The sequence below is a fragment of the Jaculus jaculus genome, chromosome 1 (assembly GCF_020740685.1).
Source record: "Jaculus jaculus isolate mJacJac1 chromosome 1, mJacJac1.mat.Y.cur, whole genome shotgun sequence".
Lineage (NCBI taxonomy): Eukaryota > Metazoa > Chordata > Mammalia > Rodentia > Dipodidae > Jaculus > Jaculus jaculus.
Genome location: NC_059102.1, coordinates 159825867 through 159853499, shown reverse-complemented (window position 1 = coordinate 159853499; position 27633 = coordinate 159825867). Strand labels below are relative to the sequence as shown.

Here is a 27633-nt window from a genome sequence, read left to right as displayed (position 1 = left end):
TGGGTATTGGGGAACTGAACCCAAGGCAGCAGGCAATGCAAGTAAGCACCTTTAATAGCTGAGTAATCTCTACAACCTGGTAATCCTGAATTTTGTTAGGACTAAAATTTGTTTCTCAACCTTCCACACTCTTGAATGACTAAGATAAAAATGAGAGTCAGAAATGTACAGAACACAAACATACCCAATCCTACTATCCCTCTTTTAATTTTTTTGCTTGTTTTTGTTCTTTTGGTTTTTCAAGGTAGGGTCTCACTCTAGCTCAGGCTGGCCTCAAGCTCACAACAATCCTCCTACCTGTCTTCCAAGTGCTCAGATTAAAGGCATATACCGTCATGCCCAGCCTCTTATATTTTTTAATTTCAATTTTATTTATTTTTTTTTTTGAGACAGAGTATCATCTAGTCCAGGCTGGCCTCAAGTTAAATATGTACCTGAGGATGATCTTGAACATCTCATCCCCTTGTCTCTACAGTTATTATACTCTTGTAATCCCAAATTCTGGAGGGCAGTGCACCATCATGTCAGGTTCATAAGGTGTGGGGGAACAAACTCAGTGCTTTATGCATGCTAGGCAAGCGTTCTACTGAGTGACATCCCCAAGTTTTACATGCAGGGTTATTTGCCTGGATTTTGAGACAGGGTCCAGGCTGGCCTGGGACTCACAATCCCCCTGCATCAGCCTCCCCAGTTCTAGGATTATAGGCATACCACTACACCTAGCTTTAAATGGAGGTTTAAATCCTGGTATATTCCATGAGCAAGCTCAGCATGGACCACTTATACATCCAGAATCGATTACTGGAGTTGATTTTATGGGTAGCATTTTTGTCACTGGAGCCTAGATTGACACGGTCTTGATTCTTCTGCTGAGTCAAGTCAACCTGCACCCAAGAACTGAACAAACAAAAACATGCTTCTTAAAAAAAAAAAAAACAAAATGCTTCTTAAACAATTTAGCTAAGTATTTATTCACTGCAGGAAGGGCAGGAGATGGTTTTGAATAACACAAAACACAAACGGATGAGAACGCCAAGGCCAAGCACAAAAAAGGTAGGCAGGTTAGGGAGGGCAACCCCAGCTGCACCCTCCCTCTTCCTGGTGGTCTTTACTTGAGGCCAGCAGAGTCAGCCACAGGCTAATCTATTTTTTCAGATGAGATTAAGACCTCAACTATTCATTTTTGTTTCATAAATAAAAATTTATTCCTTCTTTCATTCACCCAAAACTCACTGGATGCCAGCATGTACCTAACACTGTGCTAAGCAACAGGGAAACAAGGAAGCAGCCCCATCAGGCCTTGTCCGCATGAAACTTACATTCTAGGGAAGAGACAGAAAATGATCAGACAGAGCTACAGGAGGAGACACAGTCATGGAGGGACATAAGGGTACAGCAGCAGCAGGAGGGGACAGCAATTTCTAAGGAGGCAACACCAAACTGACCCAGGACTGAGACATCCTAAGAGTGAAGATAAACCTAAGGACCCAGATTCGATTCCCCAGGATCCATGTAAGCCAGATGCACAAGGTGGCACATGCATCTGGAGTTTGTTTGCAGTGGCTAGAGGCCCTCATGTGCCCACTCTCTTTCTCAAATTAAATAACTTTTTAAAAAAATTGAAGGGCTAGGGCTGGAGAGATGGCTTAGGGGTTAAGGCATTTGCCTACAAAGCCAAAGGATTTCAGTTCGATTCCTCAGGACCCACATAAAACAGATGCACAAGGTGACGCATGCTTCTGGAGTTCATTTGCAGTAGCTGGAGGCCCTGGCCTGCCCATTCTCTCTCTCTCTTTCTACCTCTTTCCCTCTCACTCTCTCAAATAAATAAAATTTTTTTAAAAAAATTGAAGGGCTGGAGAGATTGCTTAGTGGTTAAGGCGCTTGCCTGAGAAGCCTAAGGACCCATATTCTACTCCCCAGATCCCACATAAGCAAGACACACAAAGGTGAGGCAAGCGCAAGGTCGCACATGCCCATTAGGTGGTAAAAGCTTCTGGAGTCAATTGCAGTGGCTGAGACCCTGGAGAGCCAATTATCTTTCTCTCAAATTAAAAAAAAATGAGAAAAATAAAAAATAAAAAGGAGGGCTGGAGAGATGGCTTAGCGGTTAAGCACTTGCATGTGAAGCCTAAGGACCTCGGTTCGAGGCTCGGTTCCCCAGGTCCCACGTTAGCCAGATGCACAAGAGGGCGCACGCGTCTGGAGTTCATTTGCAGAGGCTGGAAGCCCTGGCGCGCCCATTCTCTCTCTCTCCCTCTATCTGTCTTTCTCTCTGTGTCTGTCGCTCTCAAATAAATAAATAATAATAAATTAATAAAAAAATAAATAAAATAATAAAAAATAAAAAGGAGTGAGGATACTGTGAGTGGCCCAGTGGATGTAGGAAGTCTGATACAGTGGCTAGAATGGGGCCATCAGGGGAAAGAGGACAGACATGAGCAGGCTGTGGATTATGAAAGGGTCTCAGCTAAGCAATCCAAACCCAAGTCCTCAACAAGTTGAGAAACATGCACTTAAAGCTTATGACCTGGGCAAATTTACCTAGCAACAAAAGAAGAGTGGTGGCACACCCCTTTAATCCCAGCACTCACTTAAGAGGCTGGGGTAGGAGGACTGCTGTGAGTTTTGAGTCAGCCTGGGCTAGCGAGCTCCAGGTTCAGACTGAGGGAGAGTGAGACCCTGCCTTAGGGATGGAGGGGGGGGGGAGATATGGACCACCATATTCAGCTACTACTGGGTTTTTTGGTTTTTTTGTTTGTTTGTTTGGTTTTCAAGGTAGGGTTTCATGCTAGTCCAGGCTGACCTGGAATTCACTATGTAATCTCAGGGTGGCCTTGAACTCACGGTGATCCTCCTACCACTGCTGGGATTAAAGGCGTGCACCACCACACCCAGCTCAGCTACTTCATTTTTATCTATAAAGTTTCACTTCTTCAAAAAAGAAGTCCAGGAATAAGAATACTGACACTAAGAACCTTGAGAACACACAGATTTCTGTTGCATGCTAGCAAAAAATACATAACCTCATTACAATCACAAACACCAAACAAACCAAAGCTTGGAGCCTAGAGACATTCAACAATAACGGGCCAGAACTCTCCCCAAGTACCAAGACTACAAACACTGAAAACTTACAGGCTGAAAAAGACTAAGGAGAAGAAGTCAAATACAGTGCTGGAATCATGGCTTAAATCCTTGGATAAAACAAAGAACAGATTTAGTGGAAAATCCCTTGAAATTTAAAGAAGGTCAGCGGTTGATTTATCTGCAGTGGAGTTATTGCCATACCAAAGACCATGCTCCAGTTCTTATCACTGCCCATTATTATGTGGAAGGACAGGGTGAGTGGAGCTAGGTAAGGGCGCCGGGGTCTCTCTGTGCTAGTCATCTTTCACAGGGGCCACGTGAGCTAGGGTCTCATGTAGCCCAGCCTGGCCCTGAATTTACTATGGAGCTAAGGATGACCTTGAACTCCTTACCCTCTTGCCACCAACTGCCAAGTGCTGAGATTAGGCATGTGCCACCACATCTGGCTCTGTACTATTCTTGCATTTTTACTTTTATTTATTTTTTTTGTTTTTTGAGGTAAGGTCTCCCTCTAGCCCAGGCTGACCTGGAATTCACTGTGCAGTTTCATGGTGGCCTTGAACCCACAGCTCACAGCAATTCTACCTCTGCCTCCCAAGTGCTGGGATTAAAGGTGTGAGCCACAACACCTGGCTATTTTTGGTTTTTTTGAGGTATGGTTTCAATCTAGTTCAAGCTAACCTGGAATTCATTATGTAGTCTCAGGGTGGCCTTGAACTCACAGCAATCCTACCTCTGCCTCCCGGGTGCTGGGATTAAAGGCATGTGCCACCATGCCCAAACTTGGAATTTTTTGAAATATGAAGTTAAATACAGGTGCTCGGTATGTAGCTCAATTGGCAGAATGCCTATCTAGCATGCACAAGGCCCTGCATTCAATACCCAACACTACATCAACAGGGCATGGTGTTTATACCTCTAATCCTAGTATTTAAGATGTGCAGACTAGAGAACAGGAGTTCAAAGCCATCCTCAGTCGGATGCTGAGTTTGAGATCCTGACTCAAAAGATCAAGACATTTTTCTCATAAGAGATGGAGGAGCTGGGGTGTAACTCAGTAACAGAAAGCTTCCTCAGCATGCATGAAGCCCTAGGTTCTATTCCCAGCACCACAAACAAAATAAAATTATATTATGATTTCAGTATGGCGAGTGGGGCCTAACTAACCCTAAATTCCTAGGAGGGGGTAGGGGGGTAAAGAGATTAAGAGGGGGGAGAGAAGAGGGAGATTGAAAAGTAAGAATTCAAGAGTGGAAAGAGCAGGAAGGAGTATGGGCATGTCAGGGCTTCTTGCCATTGCAAATTAACTCCAGATGCATGTGCTACTTTGTACATCTGGCTCTATGTAGTGTACTGGATATTTGAGCCCCAAGCAAATGGCTCTAACCACTGAGCCATCTACCCAGCCCTCCTCCAAGTACTGGTGATTGAATTTAGTACTTTGTGTTATGAAACTTTTTCTGTTTGTTTTTTGAAGTAGGGTCTCACTAGCCCAGTCTGACCTGAAACTCACTATGTAGTCTCAGGCTGGCCTTGAACTCACAGCGATCCTCCTACCTCTGCTAACTGAGTATTGAAATTAAAGGTATGTGCCACCATGACTGGTTGACTTAAAAAAAAAAAAAAAAAAAAAGAAGAAGTAGTTTTGGTTGGGATGGAGAGATGGTTTAGCAGTTAAGGTGCTTGCCTGCAAAGCCCAAGGACCCAGGTTTGGTTCCCCAGTACCCAAGTAAGCCAGGTGGACAAGGTGGCACATGCGTCTGTAGTTCATCTGCAGTGGTTTAGAAGTCTTGGCATGCCCATTCTCTGTATCTCTCTCAAATAAATAATAAATAAATATTTAAAGTATTTTTTTAAAAAACCTCTAAATTCCCCAGATTAGCCTTGAATTCACTCTGTAGGCCAAGAGGGACTTGAATGAATGGTCCTCCTGCCTTCTTAGCCTTGCAAGTAGCTGGCCTGACAAACCTGTACCGCCAGGCTGAAGACTTCTGAGATGGAGTTCTTACTATAGAGCCGAGGCTGGCCTTGAATTCATGATTTTCTTGCCTCTGCCTCCAAGGGCTGGTACGATAGGTATATACCACCACTCCTAACTAGAGACCAACAGATCCTGCCACAAAAGAAATCTTCCCAGGGGCTGGAGGGAAAAAACTTAAAGGCCCTCAGTTCAATCCTTAGCACAAAAAGAAAAGTCATTTGGAGAGGGGGTTTTGAGAGAGGATCTCACTATACAATCCAAGTTGGCCTTGAACTTTCACCAATCTTATTGCTTCAGCCTCCCAAGTGCTTTGACTATAGGCTAGTGCCATGGCAAAAAAAAAAAAAAAAAAAGCTTAAAAATCTTCAGATAACAAAATAGAATAGAATTAGGCAATAATTTTTTTAATGGAAAGAGAAATGCTAGAACAAAACCAGCAAAGAGCCTGTCACCTAGAGAAGAAGGGAGGTGATGACAAGCTAAGAAGTCAGAGCCAAAGAACAAAGAGAAGCTGGCAAGTTTAAAGATGTCCTTCACAGGGCACTGTGGAGAAGACACCCCAGGTGCAGAACTTCAAGTGAGCAAATGCCAAACAAGAGATGAACAACCATCAAAGAATTAGCTCCTGCCTAGGGTGGTGACAGGAGAGGCTGAAAGAGAAAACAAAAGGCTTGGCACTAAGGTATAAAGCACCAGGGCCTTAACGGCAAAGTGTACTCACTCCCAGCTCTGTGATTCTAACCAGATTCAGCAGTCTAGGTAAGGAAGGTTTACAGAAGAGGCTGCATTTTTCAGGGCAGAACTTACAGGTGAGCATACGCGAAACAAGTAGAAGACAGCTGAGAACGTGTAGAAGGAAAGACTCCTGGCAATACAACTGAGTTCTCAATTGGGTAGAATGTTAAAGAGGCAGGAGAAGGCCACAGTGTCTAGACTGGAGGAGCCAAAGTGTGCTGGGAGGTCAGCAGAGGGGGCACAATTCCTAGAAAGACAGCACACCCAAGGGAAGGAATGACAGGAGAATTAGATGGGAAACACTGAGAGGGATGAGGTGGTCAGAATTATAGGGGCCAGCAGGTTAGGAAAATGGCTTAATGTTTAAAGGTATTTGCTTGCAAACCCTGCCAGGCAGGGTTTGATTCCCTAACATTCACATAGAGCCAAACATGGAAGTGATGCATGTGCCTGGCATTCGTTTCCAGTGGCAAGAAACCTTGGCATGCCTATGCAGGCATGTATGCACATACTAATTAAAAATAAACTAAATATGGGCTAAAGAGAGGACTTAGCAATTAAGGTACTTGCCTGCGAAGCCTAAGGACCCAGGTCCCACATAAGCCAGATGTCCAAGGTGACACAAGCACGCAAAATTGCACATGCGCACAAGGTGGCACACGTGTCTGGAGTTTGACTGCAGTGGCTAGAGGCCCTGGCATGCCAATTCTCTCCCTCTCTCATTAAAAAAAATAAATAAATAAACAAATACATAATTTTTTTTTGTTTTGTTTTTCAAAGTAGGGTCTCACTCTAGCCCAGGTTGACCTGGAATTCACTCTGTATTCTCAGGGTGGCTTCGAACTCACAGCAAATCTCCCACCTATGCCTACTGAGTGCTAGGATTAAAGGCATGCACTACCATGCCCAGCTTAAATACATAGTTTTTAAAGAAAGGGCCAATGAATAGACAGCATGAGCCAGAATGGACTCAAACAAGAACCCTTGTGGAATCAGGGTAAGGAGCAGGTAACTCAGAATTCATGATGAAGGGGAATGAAGGAGACGGAGCAGAGCAGGAGCCTGAGAGAGCTGGGGTTTCTGATGCAGGAGAAATGGGAAGTGAGGCAGAAGGAGACACCCCACCTGTGAGTAGTCAGAAGTTCATGGGGTGGTAGAAAACACCATCCTCTGCAGAGCGCAAGGACCTGGGGAAAAGGTTCTGTGGAAAGGACAGGCTCTGCAGCAATATTCAGAACAGGGGGGCATTTAACAGGGCTCAATGGGGCTTTGGAGATTGTTCAGTGGTTAAGGATGCTTGCCTGCAAAGCCTACTGGCCCAGAGTTTAATAACCCAGTATTAACATAAAGCCAGATACACAAAGTGGTACATGTAGCTAGGGTTTGTTTGCAGTGGCAGGAGGCCCTGGTGTGCCCATTCATTCTCACCCCTTCTCAGATAGATACATATACATATACACACACATACACAGACAATTTTTAAAAAATATTTTGTTTCCACTCATTTTACTTATTTGACAGAGAAAGGGAGGAGAAAGAGAGAATGGGTGCACCAGGGCCTCTAGCCACTGCAAAGGAATTCCAGATGCATGTGCCACCTTGTGCATCTGTCTTTGGAAATCGAACCTGGGTCCTTTGGCTTTGCAGGCAAATGTCTTAACCACTAAGCCGTCCCTCCAGCCCCAGATACATTTTTTTTTTTAAGGTGGGAGCTAATGAGGAGCAGACAACAATTCCTCTATGCTCAAGAACTCATGAACACTATGTCCCCAAAGATCATGGGCAAGTCAGACTCCTTGATGAGCAGGATGGCTAAGGGTAGGAATTATTATAAAGTGTCCCCCACATACTTGGTCTCCAGCTGGTGGAGATTTGGGAATGTTGTGGAGCCTTTGGGAGGTGAAGCCTTGCTGGAGGAGATGTGTTGCTGAGGGCAGACCCTGAGGTTCATTAATCCACTGGGTAGTCAGAGCTAGTTGCTGCTGCAATAAAATGTAACACCCAGGCTGTCTGCTCTGCCATGCTTTCTCCACCATGAAGTTTCCCTTGAAACTATAAACAGAAATAAATCCTTTTCTCCCATAATCTGCTTTTGGTGATGGTGGTGGTGATGTTTTGTTTTTTTTTTTGGGGGGGGGTTGCCCCAGCAACGAGAAGGTACTAGCTATAATTATGTGCCAGCTTGTAGGTCAGGACATGTCTGGGACTAGGGTGCTGCTGCTGCTGCACTGTTACTGCAGCTGTAGTGCAAGGAGAGGAAACAGCAGGGGACCGCTCACCTGGGCAGCCAGCTGGCCTCAGCACACCAGCTGTCTTATCTTGTGCACATGCACGTACATGAGTCTGTACTCCCAGGCATGTTCCTGCATCTGGCTTGGCTCCACATTCCATAACTGGAGCCCATGTAAGTGTCTCAGTATGGGTCACTTTAGTTCAGTCTGAGTCTGCAAAGAAGCCTTCCCAACCTGGCTATCATGCATAGGATCAACACTGCTGCTTCCTCAGGGGAAAAGAAGCCACCAAACCCAGGCAGTGACCTACTTCCTGTTGACATAGTGGGAATGGCCAGGAGTGGGTGAGAGATGCTGTCTCCACAGCAGAGTAACAGAGATGTTACCTAAGCCTCTATCTCTCAGCTCTCCAGACACTGCTCAGAAATTGCCACCACAAAGACACCATCCTTCCTATCCTTTTGCTGGCTCAATCTCAGTGATCTGGCTCAGATTTGCTCAGAGCCCTTCCTCTGAGTAAGATACGGGGTTTCCAAGGACAGAAAAGATGCCCTGCCAAGCCGCAGTGCAGGGAGGCTGGCCACCACCAGTTTACATCTCATGCAGATGCAGAACAGACTGAATTACTTACTTGAAATTCATTTTCTTTCTGAGCTTGTTCGGATCCCTCTTTATTACAGGACCTCTATGAATGAGAAAAAGCAAACACTTCCAGTGAGATGAAGCACACAGAGCAGACACTAACTTTGCAACCACCAGAAGTCAGGGTTCACAAAACATCACAGATCTTTGACAAGGGCTTCTTGCCCGCCGTGTGACCAGCGTAGTCTAAAGGCACCAGCAGTCTAGTCTCCAGCACTGGTGCCAATGCCTTAGAAAGTGCTTCATCTCTTTACGAGCAAAGGGATATGCTGCTGAGACCAAATAGCTGCGCATCACACAGCTGGCCCCATATACCTTTCACAATTTCATTGTTAGAGGAAAGTCACTAAAGCACTCTCTTCCAGTCGGGCCTTCTAAAGCAAGCATGGGCCACAGCTCTCACCAAATTAGCTATGTGGTCCTCTCAAGCCAACCTGCAAGACAAAATGTCTTGACATCTGGTCAGCAGACTGTGGACAGAGGAAAGCACTGTGCAGGCAGGAAACTTGGTATGGTCACTCGCCCAGTCTAGCCCTTCTACTTGGTCAGTTACAGTTCAATCTGAACTGCTTCTCAAGCAAAAAGAGGACTATGCCGACTTAATATATAGAATCCCTAAAATTATCTAATATAGTCAAGAGCTACTTTTAACATCACTTTCCTCAATGAAATTGCAAGTTATTGGTAACCAGGATTCTGAGAGTAACAAACAACTAGATCATCAACTGGTATCAGAACACACAGACTGCATTCTTCATGGCACAGGTCACGTACTTCCAAGCCACCCCCACCCCAAGTGTTTAAAAAAAACCCTCAAACTTCTTTAATAAAGGGAAAAGTAAAATCAGAAAATTAAGGGTTGTGTTAAACTTTTATACTCGACTAATGCCTCCAAAAATACATTATTGTTACAATTAAGTCTGCTTGAGTCAGATCTAAGAGGAATCCCTTCAAGGAAACCTCCTTTAAAGAATTTTAAGGTAAAAGATTCTTGAACATCCCATTAAAAACATACCTTTCCATTCCACAGCTTTATCAAAAATACCTGTACCGAGGGTGGAAAGTGTGGACAGGAAAAAAAATGCCACGTTAAGCAACACCAGCTAGTCTAGCAGCAGTCACAACACAGTGTGATTCACAGCACCACTCACTGCCATACACCAAAATGACACTCCAGACATCATACTGCATGTCTTATTTTTATAGAAAAGTAAACAAAATAAGTAACCATGTAAATAAAGCTATCTGAAAATGCACATATTCAATAGTATCTGCAGCTTACAGGTCAGTACTTCTAAAACAGTACACAGTACAAATGGGGGTATGTGATCATTTCATTTGAGTACTCTGCATTTATTTCTCTGATGAAAACCTAACAGGTTAAATCCCGCTACAATGAAAGGTATAAAATCAAGATACAAAAATACCTCACAGATGGTATGATCCTAAGAATGACTAGGTGGCATGAAGGCTTTAACCTTTCCCTTCCTCTAAACACTTGGGCATCTCATAGACACCCATCAGGCAGTCTTCTTTCCCAAATGGCCTACGGATTCCTAATAAATAGGGGCTCCACCTTTTTTGTTAATGTTTCCCAAATTATCAAATTCTGGTACTTGCTATTTGAATTAGCTGCAGAGGATAATGCAGACTGGCCATGCAAACTCCTATCCATGCTGCAAGAATGGAGAAGCTGGCAGCCATGTTAACTAGGACACTGAATAGGGCTAAAATTGACCTTTATAGAAGTCCTTGTACCTTTCTCTTCCCATGGAAAATTTAATAACCAAACAGGTTTCATAACTTATAGTTTATGCATGTATTAATATTTTTATAGAAAAAGCGTTAAGATAAAGAATTTGGATATCCTATCAAAATTTGTTGTAACGGGATTTGACCTGCACACAACTCTAAATGACTGGTTATTCCTTTGCTGTTATTGCTCTAACTGTATCTTCTTAGGGAGATACAGGTAATAGGTTATTCAGCTAACAGAAGTCCTTTTCCCTGTTTAATGGTGCTCTCCAAAGCAAGTCACTTGACTCAAAATGACAAACTGGCTTAGTTCTGGTTCCTTTTTAACATATTAGCAAGCACTACAAGTGGATATAAACTCTTAATAATTTCCCCACACCCAACTACCCCACCCAACCCTGAATTAACATATATGCCATAAGAGCACCATTGCCAAGGCAATATGGACTTCTGCAGTCTCCGACCCTATGTTCTATTTCCTCAGTACAGAATGTCTTGGTTCCCTAGGGCCTCAAAACAAGAAGAAAAAACAAAAACAAAACAAACAGGAAATCTCACACCAGAAAAGCATGGACATGAAGTCATGAACAGGGAGAGCAGACTCTTCTGAGGTAGGTTAAGCAGAAGCTCAGTGTGAGACAGGGTCCTAGGACAGAAGTCTGTTCAGGCAAACAGGAAGCAAACCCTATTCTTGGAATCAGTGAAATTTTACTATAGTGGCACAATTTTACTTGAAGTGGGTATTAAAAACACTGCACAAATACTTAGCATGTTTCTACACCTTCCTTCAACTAGCTTACAAATTAATACAATTCTTTTATAAGCTAAAAAAACTAACTTTGTACAATTAGAAATTTGAGACTGGTTAATTTTTTTCTTATTTTTTTGTTGTGTGTAGTATGTATGGCATGTGCGCATGTGATGAATGCACATGTGTGCAAATGAATGTGCATGTGTACCAAGGCCAGAGGATACTGGGTATCGTCCTCTACTAATGTTCCTGAAAGAGTTGCTGGCTATATTATTCAGTTAGACTGGTTGACCAGCCAGTCCCAGTGATCCTCCTGTCTCCACCCTTCTCAACTTGAGGTTTTACAGGCATGTGCAGCCATGCCTAACTTTTTATGTTGGTGCTGAAAATTGCACTCAGGTCCTTATGCTTGTACAAGAGCTCACTCTACCTGCTAAGCTACTTCCCTAACTTCCTACTTTTAGTTCTTTTGAGATAGGGTCCCATGTAGCTCAGGTTGTCCTCAAACTACATGACTAAAGATGACCAGGAATTTCTGATCCTCCTGCCTCTGCCTCCCAAATGCTGGGATCACAGGCATATGCCATCATACCCAATTCTAGTTAAAAAAAATAATGTGTGTGTGATGCTGGGGATCAAGTCTAAGGCCTTGCACATGCTAAACAACTGTCTTACCACTGAGCTCCATTCTCAGTCCTAATTTCCTTAAGGCTTATAATTTTGTTTATAATAACAGGAATCTTTATTTTGAAAGACCATATATGGGGTCAAATATTTATGATTATCTTTGTGGTCACGTGTAAGAGTGTACTATGCTATGTGTGTGGAAGTCAGAGGACAACCCCGAGTGTTGGTCCTTATCGTCCACCTTGTTTAAGGCATGGTGTCTCTCTACTGTTTACTGCTGCATATACCAGACTGGCTGGCTGGCCCACAAGCTTCTAGGCTTCTCTTGTCTGGCATCCCATCTCCTTAGAGGGCTGGAATTAAAATGCTTTCTACCGAGTCCAGCTTTATGTAACTTCTAGGGTTGGAAGTCTAGTTACTTACACTTGAGCAGAAAAGCACATTATCCACAAAGTTATCTCCCTAAGTTGGAAGAACTTAAATGGGTAGCTTTTGCTTTAAAATAACCTTTGGAAAGTAGATGAGGAAAAAGCAAAAAACTAGCCATGAGGAAAATGGATAATGATCACTTTGGGTTCATAACTCCTGTCCTGTATTTATGAAATTCCTTATAATAGTTTATTTTGTTTTAAATAAACATTGAAATTTCAAAACCTAAGAAATCAGTGCAAATATAAATTTTCTGTCTCAGGTTACACAGATTATGTTGCCAATGAATTTATCTCACCTTTTTAAATTCCTTTCTACTTTGGGCAGTATGTGTATATGAATGTGAGAGAGGGAGGGAGGGAGGGAGAGGGAGAGAATGTGTATGGGCACTCTAGGGCCTCCTGACACTGCATACGAAATCCAGACACGTGTTACTTTCTGCATCTGGCTTTATGTGGGTACTAGAAAATCAAACCCGGGTTGGTGGGCTTTACAAGCAAGCACCTTTAACTGCTGAGCCATCTCTCCGGCCCTAAGATGTGAGGTCTTAAATATTACCTCTCTGACAAAAATCACATTTTAAGACTTTGTGGGTTTTTTTTTTTTTTTAATTTAAAATCAGATTGTGAAAGTAGTAAATATTCCTGTTACAAAGTCTGTCAAAAGATTCTATTCCAGGGCCCTGAAAATGAAATTAAGATATAGTAAGACACTTCAGGGCAATAGGATGAGGTGATATCACTTGGTGTTACATATGGTTTTTATATTTTATTGTATTTATCTAAGAGACTGAAAAATAAGACAGTCAGAGAAAGAGAGACAAGTGCCAGGACCTCTTGACACTGCAAACAAACTCCAGGTGCATACAGCACTTTGTCTGGCTTCACATAGGTACTGGGAAATCAAACCTGGGCTAGCAGGCTTTGCAAGCAAGCACTTTCACTGCCTGAGCCATCTCCCCATCCCTAATTTTAGATTTAAAATCTTCTACCTAATATTTAACAATATCACAGGTTGCTTTCTTTTTTTTTTTTAATTATTCTTACTTATTTACTTGAGAGAGAGAGAGAGGGAGGGAGAGAGAGAGAATGGGCACACCAGGGCATCCAGCCACTGCAAATGAACTCCAGATGCATGTGCCACCTTGTGTATCTGGCTTACGTGGGTCCTGGGGAATCATACCTGGGTCCTTTGGCTTTGCAGACAAGTGCCTTAACTACTAAAGTCATCTCTCCAGACCCAGGTTTATTTCTTTAAACTTATTTCAACTTATTCCATTACACAGAATAAATAGGTTTTGTAAGATTTTACTTTGACCACTTAAGATTCCTCTAATAATGAGGGTGTCGTTTGACTAAACTACTAGAGTGAAGACCCTTTGTGAAAAGTAACAGCAGCATGTCAGCTACTCCTGGAATCTGCATGGGTGGGCATGTGGATACAAATAAGATTAATAAGTGGCAGATAGCTGTGTAAAACATTTAAAGTCTTCAGAGGGGACAGAGATGTACCTCAGTTGGTAGAGTGCTTGCCTAGCATGCAGGAGGCTCTGGGTTCTATCCCCAACAGTGCACAGTACACTAGAAGTTCAAGGTCATCTTTTGCTTCCTAGTAAGTTGGAGGCCAGCCTAGGATATATGAAACCTTGTCTCAAAAAAAAAAAAAAAAGAGGTTACATGATTAATTTATAAGCACAAGAGTCACCTGAATTTAAACAAGTAATTTCTAGTATTTTTAGCAGTCTCTACAGTATCTTACATTATCTTCCATGTTCCCAAGGAACATCCTCAAACAACTTGATCTTTCTGGACACTGATTTTAAAACCAGATGACTTGAATAACACGGATATGACACTAGAACCTCTTAAAAGGCTCTAGGCAATAAAACCAGTAGCTGGCAAGATGAAAGCCAGGTAATAAAGGCTCATTTCACAACCTTAAAGATTCAGGTCTGATCAAGGCAACCTGTTCACCCAAAAATTCTGAGCTTTCAAGGCTAAAATACCTTCCATATAAACACCTACCCAAGGGCTGACTTGGAAGTAATGCTTTTCCAGGAAGTGTGCTTCACACCTCACCTCTCCAGCCTGGCACACTGCCAGCTAGATCAGCACTGCTAAGCTTCATAAAAAGAGCTGGGTACCCAGCTAAGACATATGAAAGTACACTAAGGATAAGGAAGAAAAGTTTATTTCTAAATCTAACCAACACACACACACACACACACACACACACACACACACACACACACACACGATATGCTTACAGTCATATGAAGGAAGAACTTAAGTATTTCAATTTAAATTCTCAAGTTGAGGCCCATAAATTTTAAGTTACTAAATGTTTGACATTTTCTACTGAGGGAACAGAAGACAGGGAGATCTGATTTGCCTTGGACAATAAAAGCAAAAACAAAAAGTGATGTATTTAATATATAACATTCTAAAATCTTTAGTCACTGTACCTCTTTAAGTATAGCACATAGCTGGTGCTACTTAACAAGCATTACAGTTTTCTTTTTAAAAAGCATTTCTTGAATCCAAGAACTAAAAGAAAGAAATTAAAGCTGTAGAGAATGCTCCAACTTCAGAGGTCTCATACTATACCGTGAATCGTGTCTGTCACCTGGAAACCAGAGTGCTCCAGGCACGATCGCATGGACAAGCCTGCAGCAGAGAACACATGCACATACAACTAAAGTGGTACATTACCCCCAACGCCCTTCATTCCCCCAACACAAGACATCTCCTTCCCAGAGGCCTTCCAGGGATCGGAAATCCATATTGGCTTCATACTATAAATCCCAAACATTAAGACCAGCAAGACATGGACACTTTGAATATGTCAAAATTAGACATGTAAGTCTGATTTACTTAGTTACAAAAAGAAGGCACCAAAGCAGGTATGGAAGGGCTATGGGTAGTAATTTGGCAACTACGTTTAGAGACCATTAAGCTAGGAATTACTATGTTAAACCAAACGGGAACTACATTATGGGGTGCGGGGAGTCCTTATGGAAGTTCTGACTACCTCAGAATAGACATAATTATACTCAAAGTACAGGGAGATTTTTTGTAAAGGAGAGTTAACCAGGTAACTTGAACTTATAATGACCTTAATTGCAATGAGGATAAAGAGGGCAATTCACAGTCCTCAGTTCCAGGGCCTGGCCCTCCAAAAAGGAGCTTCAGAGGTAGAGTCACTGTATTAAAAAAACAAAAACTTAGTGCCTCACAGAAATATTTTTAAGAAATTTATCTTTCAGTAGCCAATAGTTTAATATTAAGTACTTACAGGCTATTCCTTATTTTTACTGTGGTCCGATTTTTAATTAAACTGCAAATAAGAGAAAGTAAGAGGACATTTTGCTTTTGGATTCAAAGAGGGCAGCGTCCTAAATTTCAGTCTTTTAGAAAATTAATGCATATCTGCGTTGTGCCTTGGTGCTTTTAATTAATTGTATTATGGTTAGTACTCAAACAAGCAGTAATTTTACCCTTCTGTTACTCAAAAACAAAACAAAAACAAAAAAAATAACAGTTTTCCAGACAATACTCAAGAGATCTTTGATGTGTGATAGAGACACTCAGGCCCTGGAGGCCATCCATAGTGGTGAGGCCAATCTCTCCATTCATGCACAGCGGATCTGGCTTAACAGTCACTGTTCTGACAGAGAAATGGACAAGGCACTTCTCTGAGACTACTGCCAACTGGCACAAGCTACACAAACTCATGATAAATAAGCAAACTGGTTATTTGTAATCAAACTTGCTTCTCTGAAAAGGCTGCTACCAGATTTTGCTGAGTTTATGTTCCTTCCCCAGTACTAGAAAGAAAATTAAATTACATTTATAGCAAGTCTGAAAGTCTGACAGTTCCCAGCTCTCTTCTAGTAATTGCATCACCTTCCACAACATTAACATTTTTAAACTTTTTCATTCTTTTTCTTTTTTTTTTTTTTTTCCCCCATGCTGGGAACTGAACTTGGGGCTATATACTTGCTATACCTTTGAGTAAAATGCCTAACTCTCAGTCCCTAGATTCCAAACTGTACTAAACAATCCTATTATAGTTCACAATAAATTTTTGTTTGTTTTTCGAGGTAGGGTCTCACTCTAGCTCAGGCTGACTTGTAATTCACTATCTAGTCTCAGGGTGACCTTGAACTCACAGCAATCCTCCTACCTCTGCCTCCCAGAGTGCTGGGATTAAAGGCGTGCGCCACCACGCCCGGCTTCACAGTAACTGTATAGTGAAGTTTGGTTTTCATCATCCATCAAACTAATATAAACAGCCTCATCACCATTGAAATGAAGGCTAGGCTATGCCAAAGACACTATATCACACTAATATGTTAAAGTTAACCCATTTTTTTGCTTTTTCCAGGTAGGGTCTCATTCTAGCCCAGTTTAACCTGGAATTCATTATATAGTCTCAGGGTGGCCTCAGACTCACAGGATCATCCTACCTCTGCCTTCCCAGTGCTGGGATTAAAGTGTGTACCACCAAACCTGGCTCAACCCAATATTTTTATGTTTAACAACTTCCTACAATAATGTACAGTTGGATATGTGTGTGTGTGTTGTGTTCAAATTTTCAAAAAGGACCTATTCTTGCCCTTGTCAAACACAGGACTTTTACATAACTCCCTAAAACTAACATAAATCTTAAACAAAACCTCTGGGTCACAGTTAGGAAGTTTGCTTATATCTCATCTTATAGAAAATCAGGGGCAGGGAAGAGACAGATATTTGGGAGACACAAACTGTGGACTTGAACCCAGTCAGAAGGTGTTACCTTGGCTTTCTGGTACTTAACCCTTAGAGAACTGCACCAAAGAGCAGTCGTTTCACTGCCACTATGGAAATAAAGGAAATTAGACATCTCACAACACCAAGAGGAAGAAATGAGAAAACTGAGAATCATGTGGTCATTTTAACCCAAAGCACTTTTCAACCCATTACTGAGCAAAGAACATGACAAATATTTCCATTTATTATCTGATTCTCACAGAGGCAAAAAGTTCAAAAGCTTAAAACAAGGAGGGGGAAAGGGAAAAAAGGAACACACTAAATTAAACCAGTCTATCATACAATTAAGCAAAATAGCAAAAAACAAAAAGAAAATACACAGGCCTATCATTATGGGTAGCAGTCTTCAATTAACATGATGACCCACTTCAAGGTCATCATGGCATCACACCACTGACTGAGATACCAGTCCTATCTGGACAAACACATGCACATGTATAGGGTATATAAGTGCTTTCATGAGATAGAGGGGAAAGGTGCAAAGCAGAAAATTTAGTCAAAATATTGTCTTTTCTCCATTATTCATGGGATTTCCTATTGAACAATTTTATACACTTCAACTACAGCTTTTAATGCAAATTTTGACAGCTATCAATTTTATTTTTAAGAAATTTAAAAAAATTATTTGCTGGACTAGAGCAAGACCCCACCTGGAAAAACCAATAATAATAATAATAATAATAATTTATTTGCATGTGCATGTGCACACCAGGGTCTCTTGCCAAGGCAAAGGACCATCAAACACAAATACTACTTTTTGTGTCAGACTTTACACGGGTGCTAGATGGTCAAACTAGAGCTGGTAGGCTCTGCAAATAATCACTTTTAAACACTGAGCCATCTCCCCAGTCCCTTTACTATTACTTTTAAATAGCAGTTTTTTGTTAAGACAAGAACAAAGCCCTCACTGTAGATAAACGACTTCTTCCATGATAGGCCAGATTCATGCCAAAGAGTTGATTATAAGACAGCAGTCCAGGCTCCAGGAGGTAAAAATAACAGAAAATATAAAGCTGAGTTGAAATTAAATTCATAGTTGTGGAAACTCAGCTTTCACTGTGTCTGGCTCATATACTGTGTGTTGCCTCAGCCTTCTATTTTTTTCCCATTTTCAGAACCCACAAATTTGGTGCATCTCTTCAAAGGCCAACAGTCTGCAATGATCATTAGTATCTGAAACTCCTAGTTGGCGGTCAGTGCCCTCACCAGAACCTGCAGAGAACCGAAAATATTCAATCTGTGTGTTTCATGGTTTTATTAAATATCGACCAAAAAACTGTACTTGGGCCAGGCATAGTGGTGCATGCCTTTAATCCCAGCACTTAGGAGGCTGAGGACCAATGTGAGTTGGAGGCAAGCCTGAGACTACATGGTCAATTCCAGGCCAGCTTGGGCCAGAGCAAGACCCCACCTGGGAAGAAAAAAAAAAAAATTAACTTGAAGCCAGGAGTGGTGGTACATGCCTATAATCTCACCACTTGGAAGGCAGAGGTAGGAGGATCTCTGAGCTCCAGGACAGCCTATGCTAAAATGAGACCCTACTTCAAAAAATGGGGGAAAAAAACTACTTGAACTAAAAACTAAAACAACAGGTATTCATACTGAAAATATAGGCTTCCATCTATGAAGCAAAAAATAGCCTTTTTCTAACAAAAATGTTTTCTGCATAACATAGACAATGTAAGATTATTAGACCTGCTCCTTATACACTGAAAAAAAACTGCATGGTATTCCCTACTTAGATGTGTGCAAGTATACTGTCTCCTGTGGCTTCAGGATGGAAGCTAGTTTACATCTGTCTAATAAATAATAACTAAGGCAGAGCATGATGGAGCATGCCTTTAATCCCAGCACTTGGGAAGCCAAGGTAGGAGGATCATACTGAGATCAAAGCCACCCTGAGACTACTACACAGTGAATTCCAGGTCAGCCTGGTCTAGAACAAGATCCTACCTTAAGGAAAAAAAAAAAAAAAAAAAAAAAAAAAACCTCCAGGGGTGGAGAGATGGCTTAGTGGTTAAGGCACTTGCCTGTGAAGCCTAAAGACCCAAGTCCAATTCTCTAGGTCCCACATAAGCCAGATGTACAAGGTGGCACATGCGTCTAGAGTTTGTCTGCAATGGCTAGAGGCCCTGGTGCGGCCATATTCATATTCTCTCTCTCTCTCTCTCTTTCTCTCTCTCTCCCTGTTTCTAGTAAATAAAAAATAATTTGACTACAGATCTTAATTAATCGTACCAATTTGAGAAGTGCAAATATTAATAAAAATTTTTTTAAATACCCCATTCTATCAGTTTGGTAATAACGAATTTCACCTAAGTAGCTTTAAATATTCTGATATTTATTGTTCTGAGTTACTTAATATTCTTTTTTCTCCTTAAAAATAGGGACATAGAATTCTATTTAAATAAGTTTTACTTCCAAACACTTCTACTATACTTAACTACTTATAAAGTAATACTTCTAGACTGCTATAAAAATTGGACTCATCATAGAATAGAAATGATTTTCAAAGGAAAAAAATGTTCAGACTGATTCAGTAAATGTGCCCCAAAGACACCAGTTATTTCAGAAACTATGCTTTCAAACTACAGTTTGGTGTTGGTTATGATGGCACATTCCTATAAATCCAGCACTCCAGAGGCAAGAAGATCATTAGTTGAAGGCCAGTCTGAACTACATAAATTCTGGCCAGCCTGGGCCTACGAATAAAACCCTATTTAAGTCGGGCGTGGTAGTGCACGCCTTTAATCCCAACACTTGGGAGGCAGGGGTAGGAGGATCACCGTGAGTTCGAGGCCACCCTGAGACTACACAGTTAATTCCAGGTCAGCCTGGGCCAGAGTGAGACCCTACCTCAAAAAAAAAAAAAAAGAAAAAAATAAAACCCTATTTCAAAGAACAAAACAAAATAAAATTTGAAAAGATTATAGATTTAACAAACTCAAAAGTTTTAAAAATTCTCAGAGGGCTGGAGAAGATGGCTTAGCGGCTAAGGCGTTTGCTTGCAAAGCCAAAGGACCCTGGTTTGATTCCTCAGGACCCACGTAACCCAGATGCACAAGGAGGCACATGCGTCTGGAGTTCATTTGTAGTGGCTGGAGGCCCTGGGGCGCCGCCCATTCTCTCTCTTGCTCTTTCTCTCTCAAATAAATAAATATATATATTTTTTTAAATTCTCAGAGAAAGTAGGTAAATTCAACCTCTCTGAGGCCGTACTTCGTTAACTGGCACTATTCTCTAAAACTCAGAATTTTAATTGGCACAATAATAAATATACATACTTACAGGATAAAATCTTGCTGACTATTTTATTAAAAACTAATACCGTCTCCATCACAATTTTACAATCTAAGTCTAAGCAGAAAAGTTCAAGTGTAGAAAAATAAGAAAGCATCAAACACTAGCTATTAAACCAACATTATAGTTTCTCTGGCATTCTTATTTACTAATAAATATTAGATTTAAAAACTGTAAACAATAATCCGTATGTACAGCCCCATTAAAAGCAACAGATTTAAATATCTAAAGACACAATGTATTTAGATACACAAAAGTATTTAGAACCTTTTTACAGGATGTTAAGACAGAGAATTTAAAACATCAGTGGCCTCCCTCCCCCGGGTGGCCCCCTAAACTCACCATCTTTAAAATTGCTCCATACAGCCTCAGGAGCACTGTCCGAGGCTCGTCGCCAATGCTGGCTATGGTGTCGGGTAAGGAGCACTGGAACAGCATGTTGCTGAGGCCGCCCCTGTCAGATAGAAGAGTAAGAACTCATCACTATTCTTGTTAAATCCTGATGAGGAGTCAGGCTCACTAGAATTGTTCTCACCCTAAATCTTGATGTATTCACTCAGAATACTGGAAACATGAAGAATAAACGCCAGCTTTCAAATTAATTCCTCAAATCACATTTAAAAGCAGACATTACCAATCTGGTTTTACCTGCATAAAGTTGGGGATGTTTTTTAATTGTTGTCTACCTAGAGAATGACAAGAACCTAAGAGGAACCTTCTCAGCACTAAGGATGGGAACAAATGGGGGGGGTGAGAAGAGGGGAAAAGGGGGGAAGGGGGGAAGGAGGGGGGAAGGGGAGAGGGGGAGGAAGGGGAAGGGGAAGGGGGGAGGAAGGGGAAGGGAGGGGAAAGGAGGGGAAAGAAAAAAGGAGGAAGAGAAAGGAGAGGAGGGAGGGAGGAGAAAGGAGGAAGAGGAGGAGGAGGAGGAAGAAAATGAAAATTAGTAGTAGTATTAATAAAAGCAATCATTAAGTGTCTAAACCTGGCTTAATGGCTCAGGTTTATAAATAATCCCAGCACTTGGAAGGCTGAGGTAGGAGAATTGCTGTGAATATGAAGCCAATCAGACTGGGCTAGTGTGAGGCTCTGCCTCAAAAACAAACAAACATACATACATACAAATAGTTTCCCAGAAGCCAAGTAAATTGTCACTTTAGTTTAAAAGATCATTTAAAAAAAAAAAAAAAACGGAGGGGCTGGAGACATGTCTCAGCAGGTAAGGCACCTGCTTGCACAGCAGGAGGGAATAGGTTTGATTCGCCAATAACCACATAAAGCCACATGCACAAAGTGGTACAAACATCTGGAGGTAACTTGCAGCAACAAAGAGCTCTGGTGTGTCCATTCTTCCTCCTTGCTCCCTCTCTCATTGTAAATAAATAAAAATATTAAATAGATAAATAAAAACAGGGTAACACTCCACAAGTGAGCAAGGAATCAAGTATACTTCCCCTTTCTGCGAACCATAGGGTAGCTCTTCCACTGAAGAACTTACTAGAACTCCACCCCCATGTCCAATCACAGCCCACACAGGCTCTGGCTACCCAGCAACAGGACAGGCACTGCATCAGTGCTAAAGCCTGTTTTTCTTCTTGTCACATATTCTCAAAGGTTCAGTCAAATAAATGCCAGAGCAAACAGATGAACTACTGTTCTAAACTGTGTGACTTGAATCAAAGTTTGCCCCCATATTTCTACAGAAGGAAGGAAAGCTAACTTGGCCAGAAACAAGCTCACAACCCGGATATCCTTGTATATTGTGTTACCTGCAGTCTTTATTACACAACTTGCTAGAGTGAATAAGTGGTCAATTATTAGTGACAGTCAAAATAAATGAAGCAAGGTCATTACACCAATGACCTAAACTGTAAGAAACCAACCACAAAAAAAAAAAAAAAAAAAAGGCTGGAGAGCAGGCTTAGCAGTTAAGGCGTTTGCCTGCAAAGATCCTGGTTCGACTCTCCAGGACCCACGTAAGCCAGATGCACAAGGGGGCGCATGCATTTGGAGTTCATGTGCAGTGGCTGGAGGCCCTGAAGTGCCCATTCTCTGTCTCTTTCTCTCAAATAAATATTTTTTAAAAATCAGAGATCAGCCGGGCGTGGTGGCGCACGCCTTTAATCCCAGCACTCGGGAGGCAGAGGTAGGAGGATCGCCATGAGTTCGAGGCCACCCTGAAACTCCATAGTGAATTCCAGGTCAGCCTGGGCTAGAGTGAGACCCTACCTCGAAAAACCAAAAAAAAAAAAAAAAAAAAAAAAAAAAAATCAGAGATCAAAAGCCGGTCATGGTGGCATACACCTTTAATCCCAGCACTTGGGAGGCAGAGGTAGGAGAATCATGAGTTCAAGGCCACCCTGAGACTATCTAGTGAATTCCAGGTCAACCAGAGCTAGAGTGAGAGCTTACCTTGAAAAACAAAAACAAACAACAACAAAAAAATCAGTTATCAATGAGTCAAATAACATGACTAGTAACAAGAACTGCTGTGAAGAAAGATCACAGAAATGGTTGTTATAATACAACTGTCCATATTTACAATTTTATCAAAAACATCTGCAGAAGTAAAACTGCAGAATGCTCTCAAAGATTTGAAAGAAATGTAAAGCCACACATCTTTACCATCTTATATAACCACTTCATAACAAACATGTCAAAATTAAATATAGGAGGCACAAGACACCCAAGCAAAATATCAAAGTAACAATACCCACTTAAATAATCCATGACAGTAGAAAACTGAAAGGAAGAACCTGTGTCCTAACAAAAGTCAGTACACTGGGCTGGGGAGATTGCTTAGCAGTTTAAAGGTGTTTGCTTGTAAGGCCTGATGGTCTAGGTTTAATTCCCTGGTATTCACATGAAACCACATGCACAAACTGGCACATGTGTCTGAAGTTCATTTGCAGTGGTAGTAGGCCCAAATGTGTCCATTCTCACTCTTTCTTCTTGCAAATAAATAAAAGTATAAAATAATCAAAACTGGAAACCAGGGACTGGAAATAGGGCTTTGTGGTTAAAAGCACTTGCTTGTAAAGCCTGCCTGCCCAGGTTTAATTCCCAAACCGTCCACATAAGCCAAGCACAAAGAGTAGCACAACCATCATTGCTCACTTGCAGAATCAAGAGGCCCCAGTGCACCCACAGACATAATTCAGAAAAAGAAAACTGGGCTAGGTGTGATGGAACCCGCCTTTAATCCCAGCACTCCATCTGAAAGCAGAGGTAGGAGTTCAAGGCCACCCTGAGACTACAGTGAATCCCAGGTCAGCCTGAGCTAGAGTGAGACCCTACCTCAGAGGAGGGGGAAGGCTGGGGCCATAATGAATGTTTTATAGTGTTCCCTTTTCCACTTAAAAGCATTTATATCTATTCAGTTTTCCAAACATAATTTTTTTTTATTATTTTTTAAATATATGTACGTGCAGAGAGAGCAAGTGAGTGAGTGAGTGTGTGTATGTCAAGGCCTTTTGCTGCTGCAAACAAACTCCAGATGTATGTGCCACTTTGGGCATATGGCTTTATGTGACTACTAGGAATCAAACCCTGGCCAGCAGGTTTTGCAAGCAATCACTTTTAATCACTGGGCCACCACCAACTACATTTTTTTTTGTTTATTTTTATTTATTTTGACAGCGACAGAGAGAGAAAGAGGCAGAGAGAGAGAATGGGTGCACCAGAGGCCTCCAGCCACTGCAAATGAACTCCAGACGCGTGCATCCCCTTGTCCATCCGGCTAATGTGGGTCCTGGGGAATAGAGCCGCAAACCAGGGTTCTTAGACTTCACACACAGCGCTTAACCACTAAGCCAATCCTCCAGCCCCCTTTTTTATTAATTATTTTTTGAGGCAAGATTTCACTCCAGCCCAGGCTAACCTAGACACACACTAGCTAAGGTAGGCCTCAAACTCATGATGACCCTATCTCAACCTCCTGAGAGCAACAGATTATAGGCATGGCAAATTATTTATTATTATTGTTATTGTTATTGTTATTATTGTTATTAATGACTGCATAGCATTCCATCTTAGTGAGGCTTAACCAATTCTCCATTATTAAGGAACATGTCTTCTCATTAATTTGCTCTTATAGATGATTATATCTCTATATGCAAATCTTTATATATCATTTGATGAGACCTTTTCATTAAAGCTGAGTTTTCTGAAGCAAAGGGCACTGACAGAGCCAGGTGTGGTGGCATCAACTGAGGTGATGTTACCTGAGTTATAAGGCAGATGCCCAAGAGTGTTGGGTTCCAAAAATCAAACTTTAATTTTTTTAAGTGTTAAAATTAGGGCTGGGGAAATGGATAAGCAGTTAAAGGTGCTAGCTTACAATGCCTGCCAGGTCAGGTTCAATTCTCCAGTACTCATGTAAAGCCAGATGCCCAAAGTGGCACATAATCTAGAGTTTGTTTGCAGTAACAACCAGTTTAAGTCAATAATATACAATAAATACTATGAAATATTTCAAAGTTAAATAACTGATTCAGAAGCCAGGCATGGTGGCATATGCCTTTAATCCTAGCACTTGAGACATAGAGGAAGGAGGATTGCTTTGAGTTCAAGGCCATCTTGGGACCACATAGTGAATTCCAGTCCAGCCTGGGCTAAAGTGTGACCCAACCTCAACCAAAAAAAAAAAAAAAGCTGCTTTGGGCTGGTAAGATGGCTCAATGGATAAAGTACTTGCCATGAGTACCTGTGATCAAATCCACAGAGCCTACATAAAAGCCAAAAAGCTAAAGCCGGCTGTGGTAGCAAACACCTTTAATCCCAGTACTAGGGAGGCAGAGGTGGGATCACAGTGCGTTCCAGGCCACCCTGAGACCACATAATGAATTCCAAGTCAGCCTGTGCTAGAACAAGACACTAGCACGAGACCCTACCTTGAAAATACGTCAGAAGCTGTGGTGGGCTTCAATAATCCAAGCATACCTAAGGTGAGATGAGAAGAGATAGAACATCCCAGAACTCTGAAGGCCAACTAGTCTGGTGAACAGAGCAGTGAACAACAGACCCTACCTCAAGTGGCTGGAGATGGCTCAGTGATTAAGGTTCTTGCCTGCAAAGCCTAACAACCCAGGTTCAATTCTCCAGTACCCACATAAAGCCAGATGCACAATGTGGCGCATATATCTGGAGTCCATTTGCTGTGGCCAGAGGCCCTAGTATACCCTCACTCACTTGCTCTCACGCTCCCTCCCCCTCCCCCCTCCCCCCCCCTGCTTCCAAATAAATGTTGTTTTTTTTTTCCTTATACTAATTTTTTCCAGTTAACCTCTGTGGGACGGGCTGGGTGAGGAACAGTTAAAGGCACTTGCCAGCCTGGGTTTGATTTCCAATTATCCACAGGTAAAGACAGAAAAAGCAACTCTACTTCTATAGCATCATTGTTGAATAAAAGACCCCAATTGGATTGGTGTGTTATAACTTGGCCCCTTGGAATGGAGAGATGGCTTAGCAGTTAAGGCATTTGCTTGCATAGCCAGAGAAGCCTAGTTCAATTCCCCAGAACCCACATAAGCCAGATGCACAAGGGGCCACATGCGTCTGGAGTTCATTTGCAGTGGCTAAGAGACCCCAGCACTCCCATTCTTGCTCTCTCTCAAATAAAGCAAATACATAATGTTTTTTTTTTAATTTTAGAGAGAGAAAGAGACAAAGACAAAGAGAAAGAGAATTGGCATGCCAAGGCATCAACCACTGCAATCGAACTCCAGACACTTGCACCACCTTTATGCATCTAGCTTATGTGGGATCTGGAGAGTTGAACATGGATTGGTCCTTAGGCTTCGCAGGTGTTGCAGTCAGGTTCTCATTGCTGGTCGAAATCACCAAACCAAGAGCAGCTTGTGGGGGGAGGGGGAAAGATCTATTTTGGCTCACAGGCTTGGTGGGGGGAAGATCCATGGTGGCAAGGAAAACAATGGCATGAACAGAGGGTGGACATCACCCCCTGGCCAACATCAGATGGACAATAACAGGAGAGTGTGCCAAACACTGGAGTGGGGAAACTGGTTATAACAACCAAAAGCCCACCCCCAATAATATACTGCCTGAGGCTGGAAGGAGGCTTAGCAGTTAAGGTGTTTGCCTGCAAAGCCAAAAGACCCAGATTCGATTCCCCAGGACCAACGTTAGCCAGATGCAGCACAAGGCAGTGACTGGAGGCCCTGGTGCACCCATTCTCTCTCCCTCCCTCCCTCTTTCTCTCTGTCAAATAAATAAAATAAAATAAAATATATTTTAAAAAAATAATACACTGCCTCTAGGAGGCATTAATTCCCAAATCTCCATCAGCTGGGGAGACTAGCATTCAGAACACTTATTTAAGTTTATGGAGGACACCTGAATCAAGCCACCAAATTCCACACCTGGCCCCCATAAAATAACCATACATGATGTAAAATACAATGCATTCATCCAACTTTAAAACTCCGCATAGTTTTTATCAATTCCAATGACGTCCATACATCCCCATAACCCAAGGTTTTTTAACTGAGCCATAATACCAAAAATCCCCCCCCCAAAGCCCATAATGGCACAAAACAAACATTCACACTGCAAAAGACAGCACGGGACATAGCAAAGAATTACTCAAGCAATACATGATTTAAACAGGTCAAACACCAAACTCTGTAGCTCCAAGTCCAACAACTCTAGCCAGTGACAAGTCTCCAAGTCCAATAATTCTAACCAGCAGTAAGACTCTGGAGTTCCAATTCTGCCCCTCCAACTAGGCTACTCACAGCCCTGGGAAACTTCATTGGGAACAACAGCTTTCCTTAGCAGCCATGTCACAAACCTGACATCTCACCCAACTCTCCACTGCAATCCACGGTTCATCCTCATGGCCCCAAAGGGTCTCCGTGCAGGCATCCAGCAATCCTGCTTTACACTGCCCATGGTCATTTCCTAAACACAAGAATGGATTGCAAACTCAATGACCCTCTCTTCCCTGCATTTCTTATACTCCACAATACCAGGTAGGATAATAAAGCAGGGAAAAATAAAGCAGACTTTGAAGAACAGGACACTTTCTTGAGCACTCAGGTCCCTTCAAAAGAGTCTACATTCTTCCTCTTGCCCCAATGCAGGTTAGCTGGCCCAATCTCAAAGGTTGTATATATCTCAATTTGCAAGTGAACGGGCAGCAGTTTAGGCCCAAAGATTTCATTTTTTTCTGTGCCTTATCCCTCTGCTTACACCAATCCATTTCTAAGCAATGCAGCCCTGCACAACTTCTCAGGACATGGGCATAACAGCAAGCTTTTCACA

General features: G+C 42.0%; 1 protein-coding gene across 3 annotated transcripts in view; it reads right to left on the bottom strand.

The window, feature by feature from the left end:
• Chka (choline kinase alpha) overlaps positions 1-27633 on the bottom strand; it is a 64617-nt gene that overhangs the window by 15132 nt on the left and 21852 nt on the right. Inside the window, exons 2-4 of one of the 3 annotated variants that reach the window (XM_045158996.1) lie at positions 20695-20806; positions 9695-9724; positions 8669-8722 (exon numbers count right to left, since the gene is read on the bottom strand). In XM_045158996.1, the coding sequence (XP_045014931.1) occupies positions 8669-8722; positions 9695-9724; positions 20695-20806 (196 nt within the window). The remainder of the gene's footprint in view (positions 1-8668; positions 8723-9694; positions 9725-20694; positions 20807-27633) is intronic. The other 2 variants (XM_004656774.3, XM_004656775.3) reach the window with 2 other exon arrangements.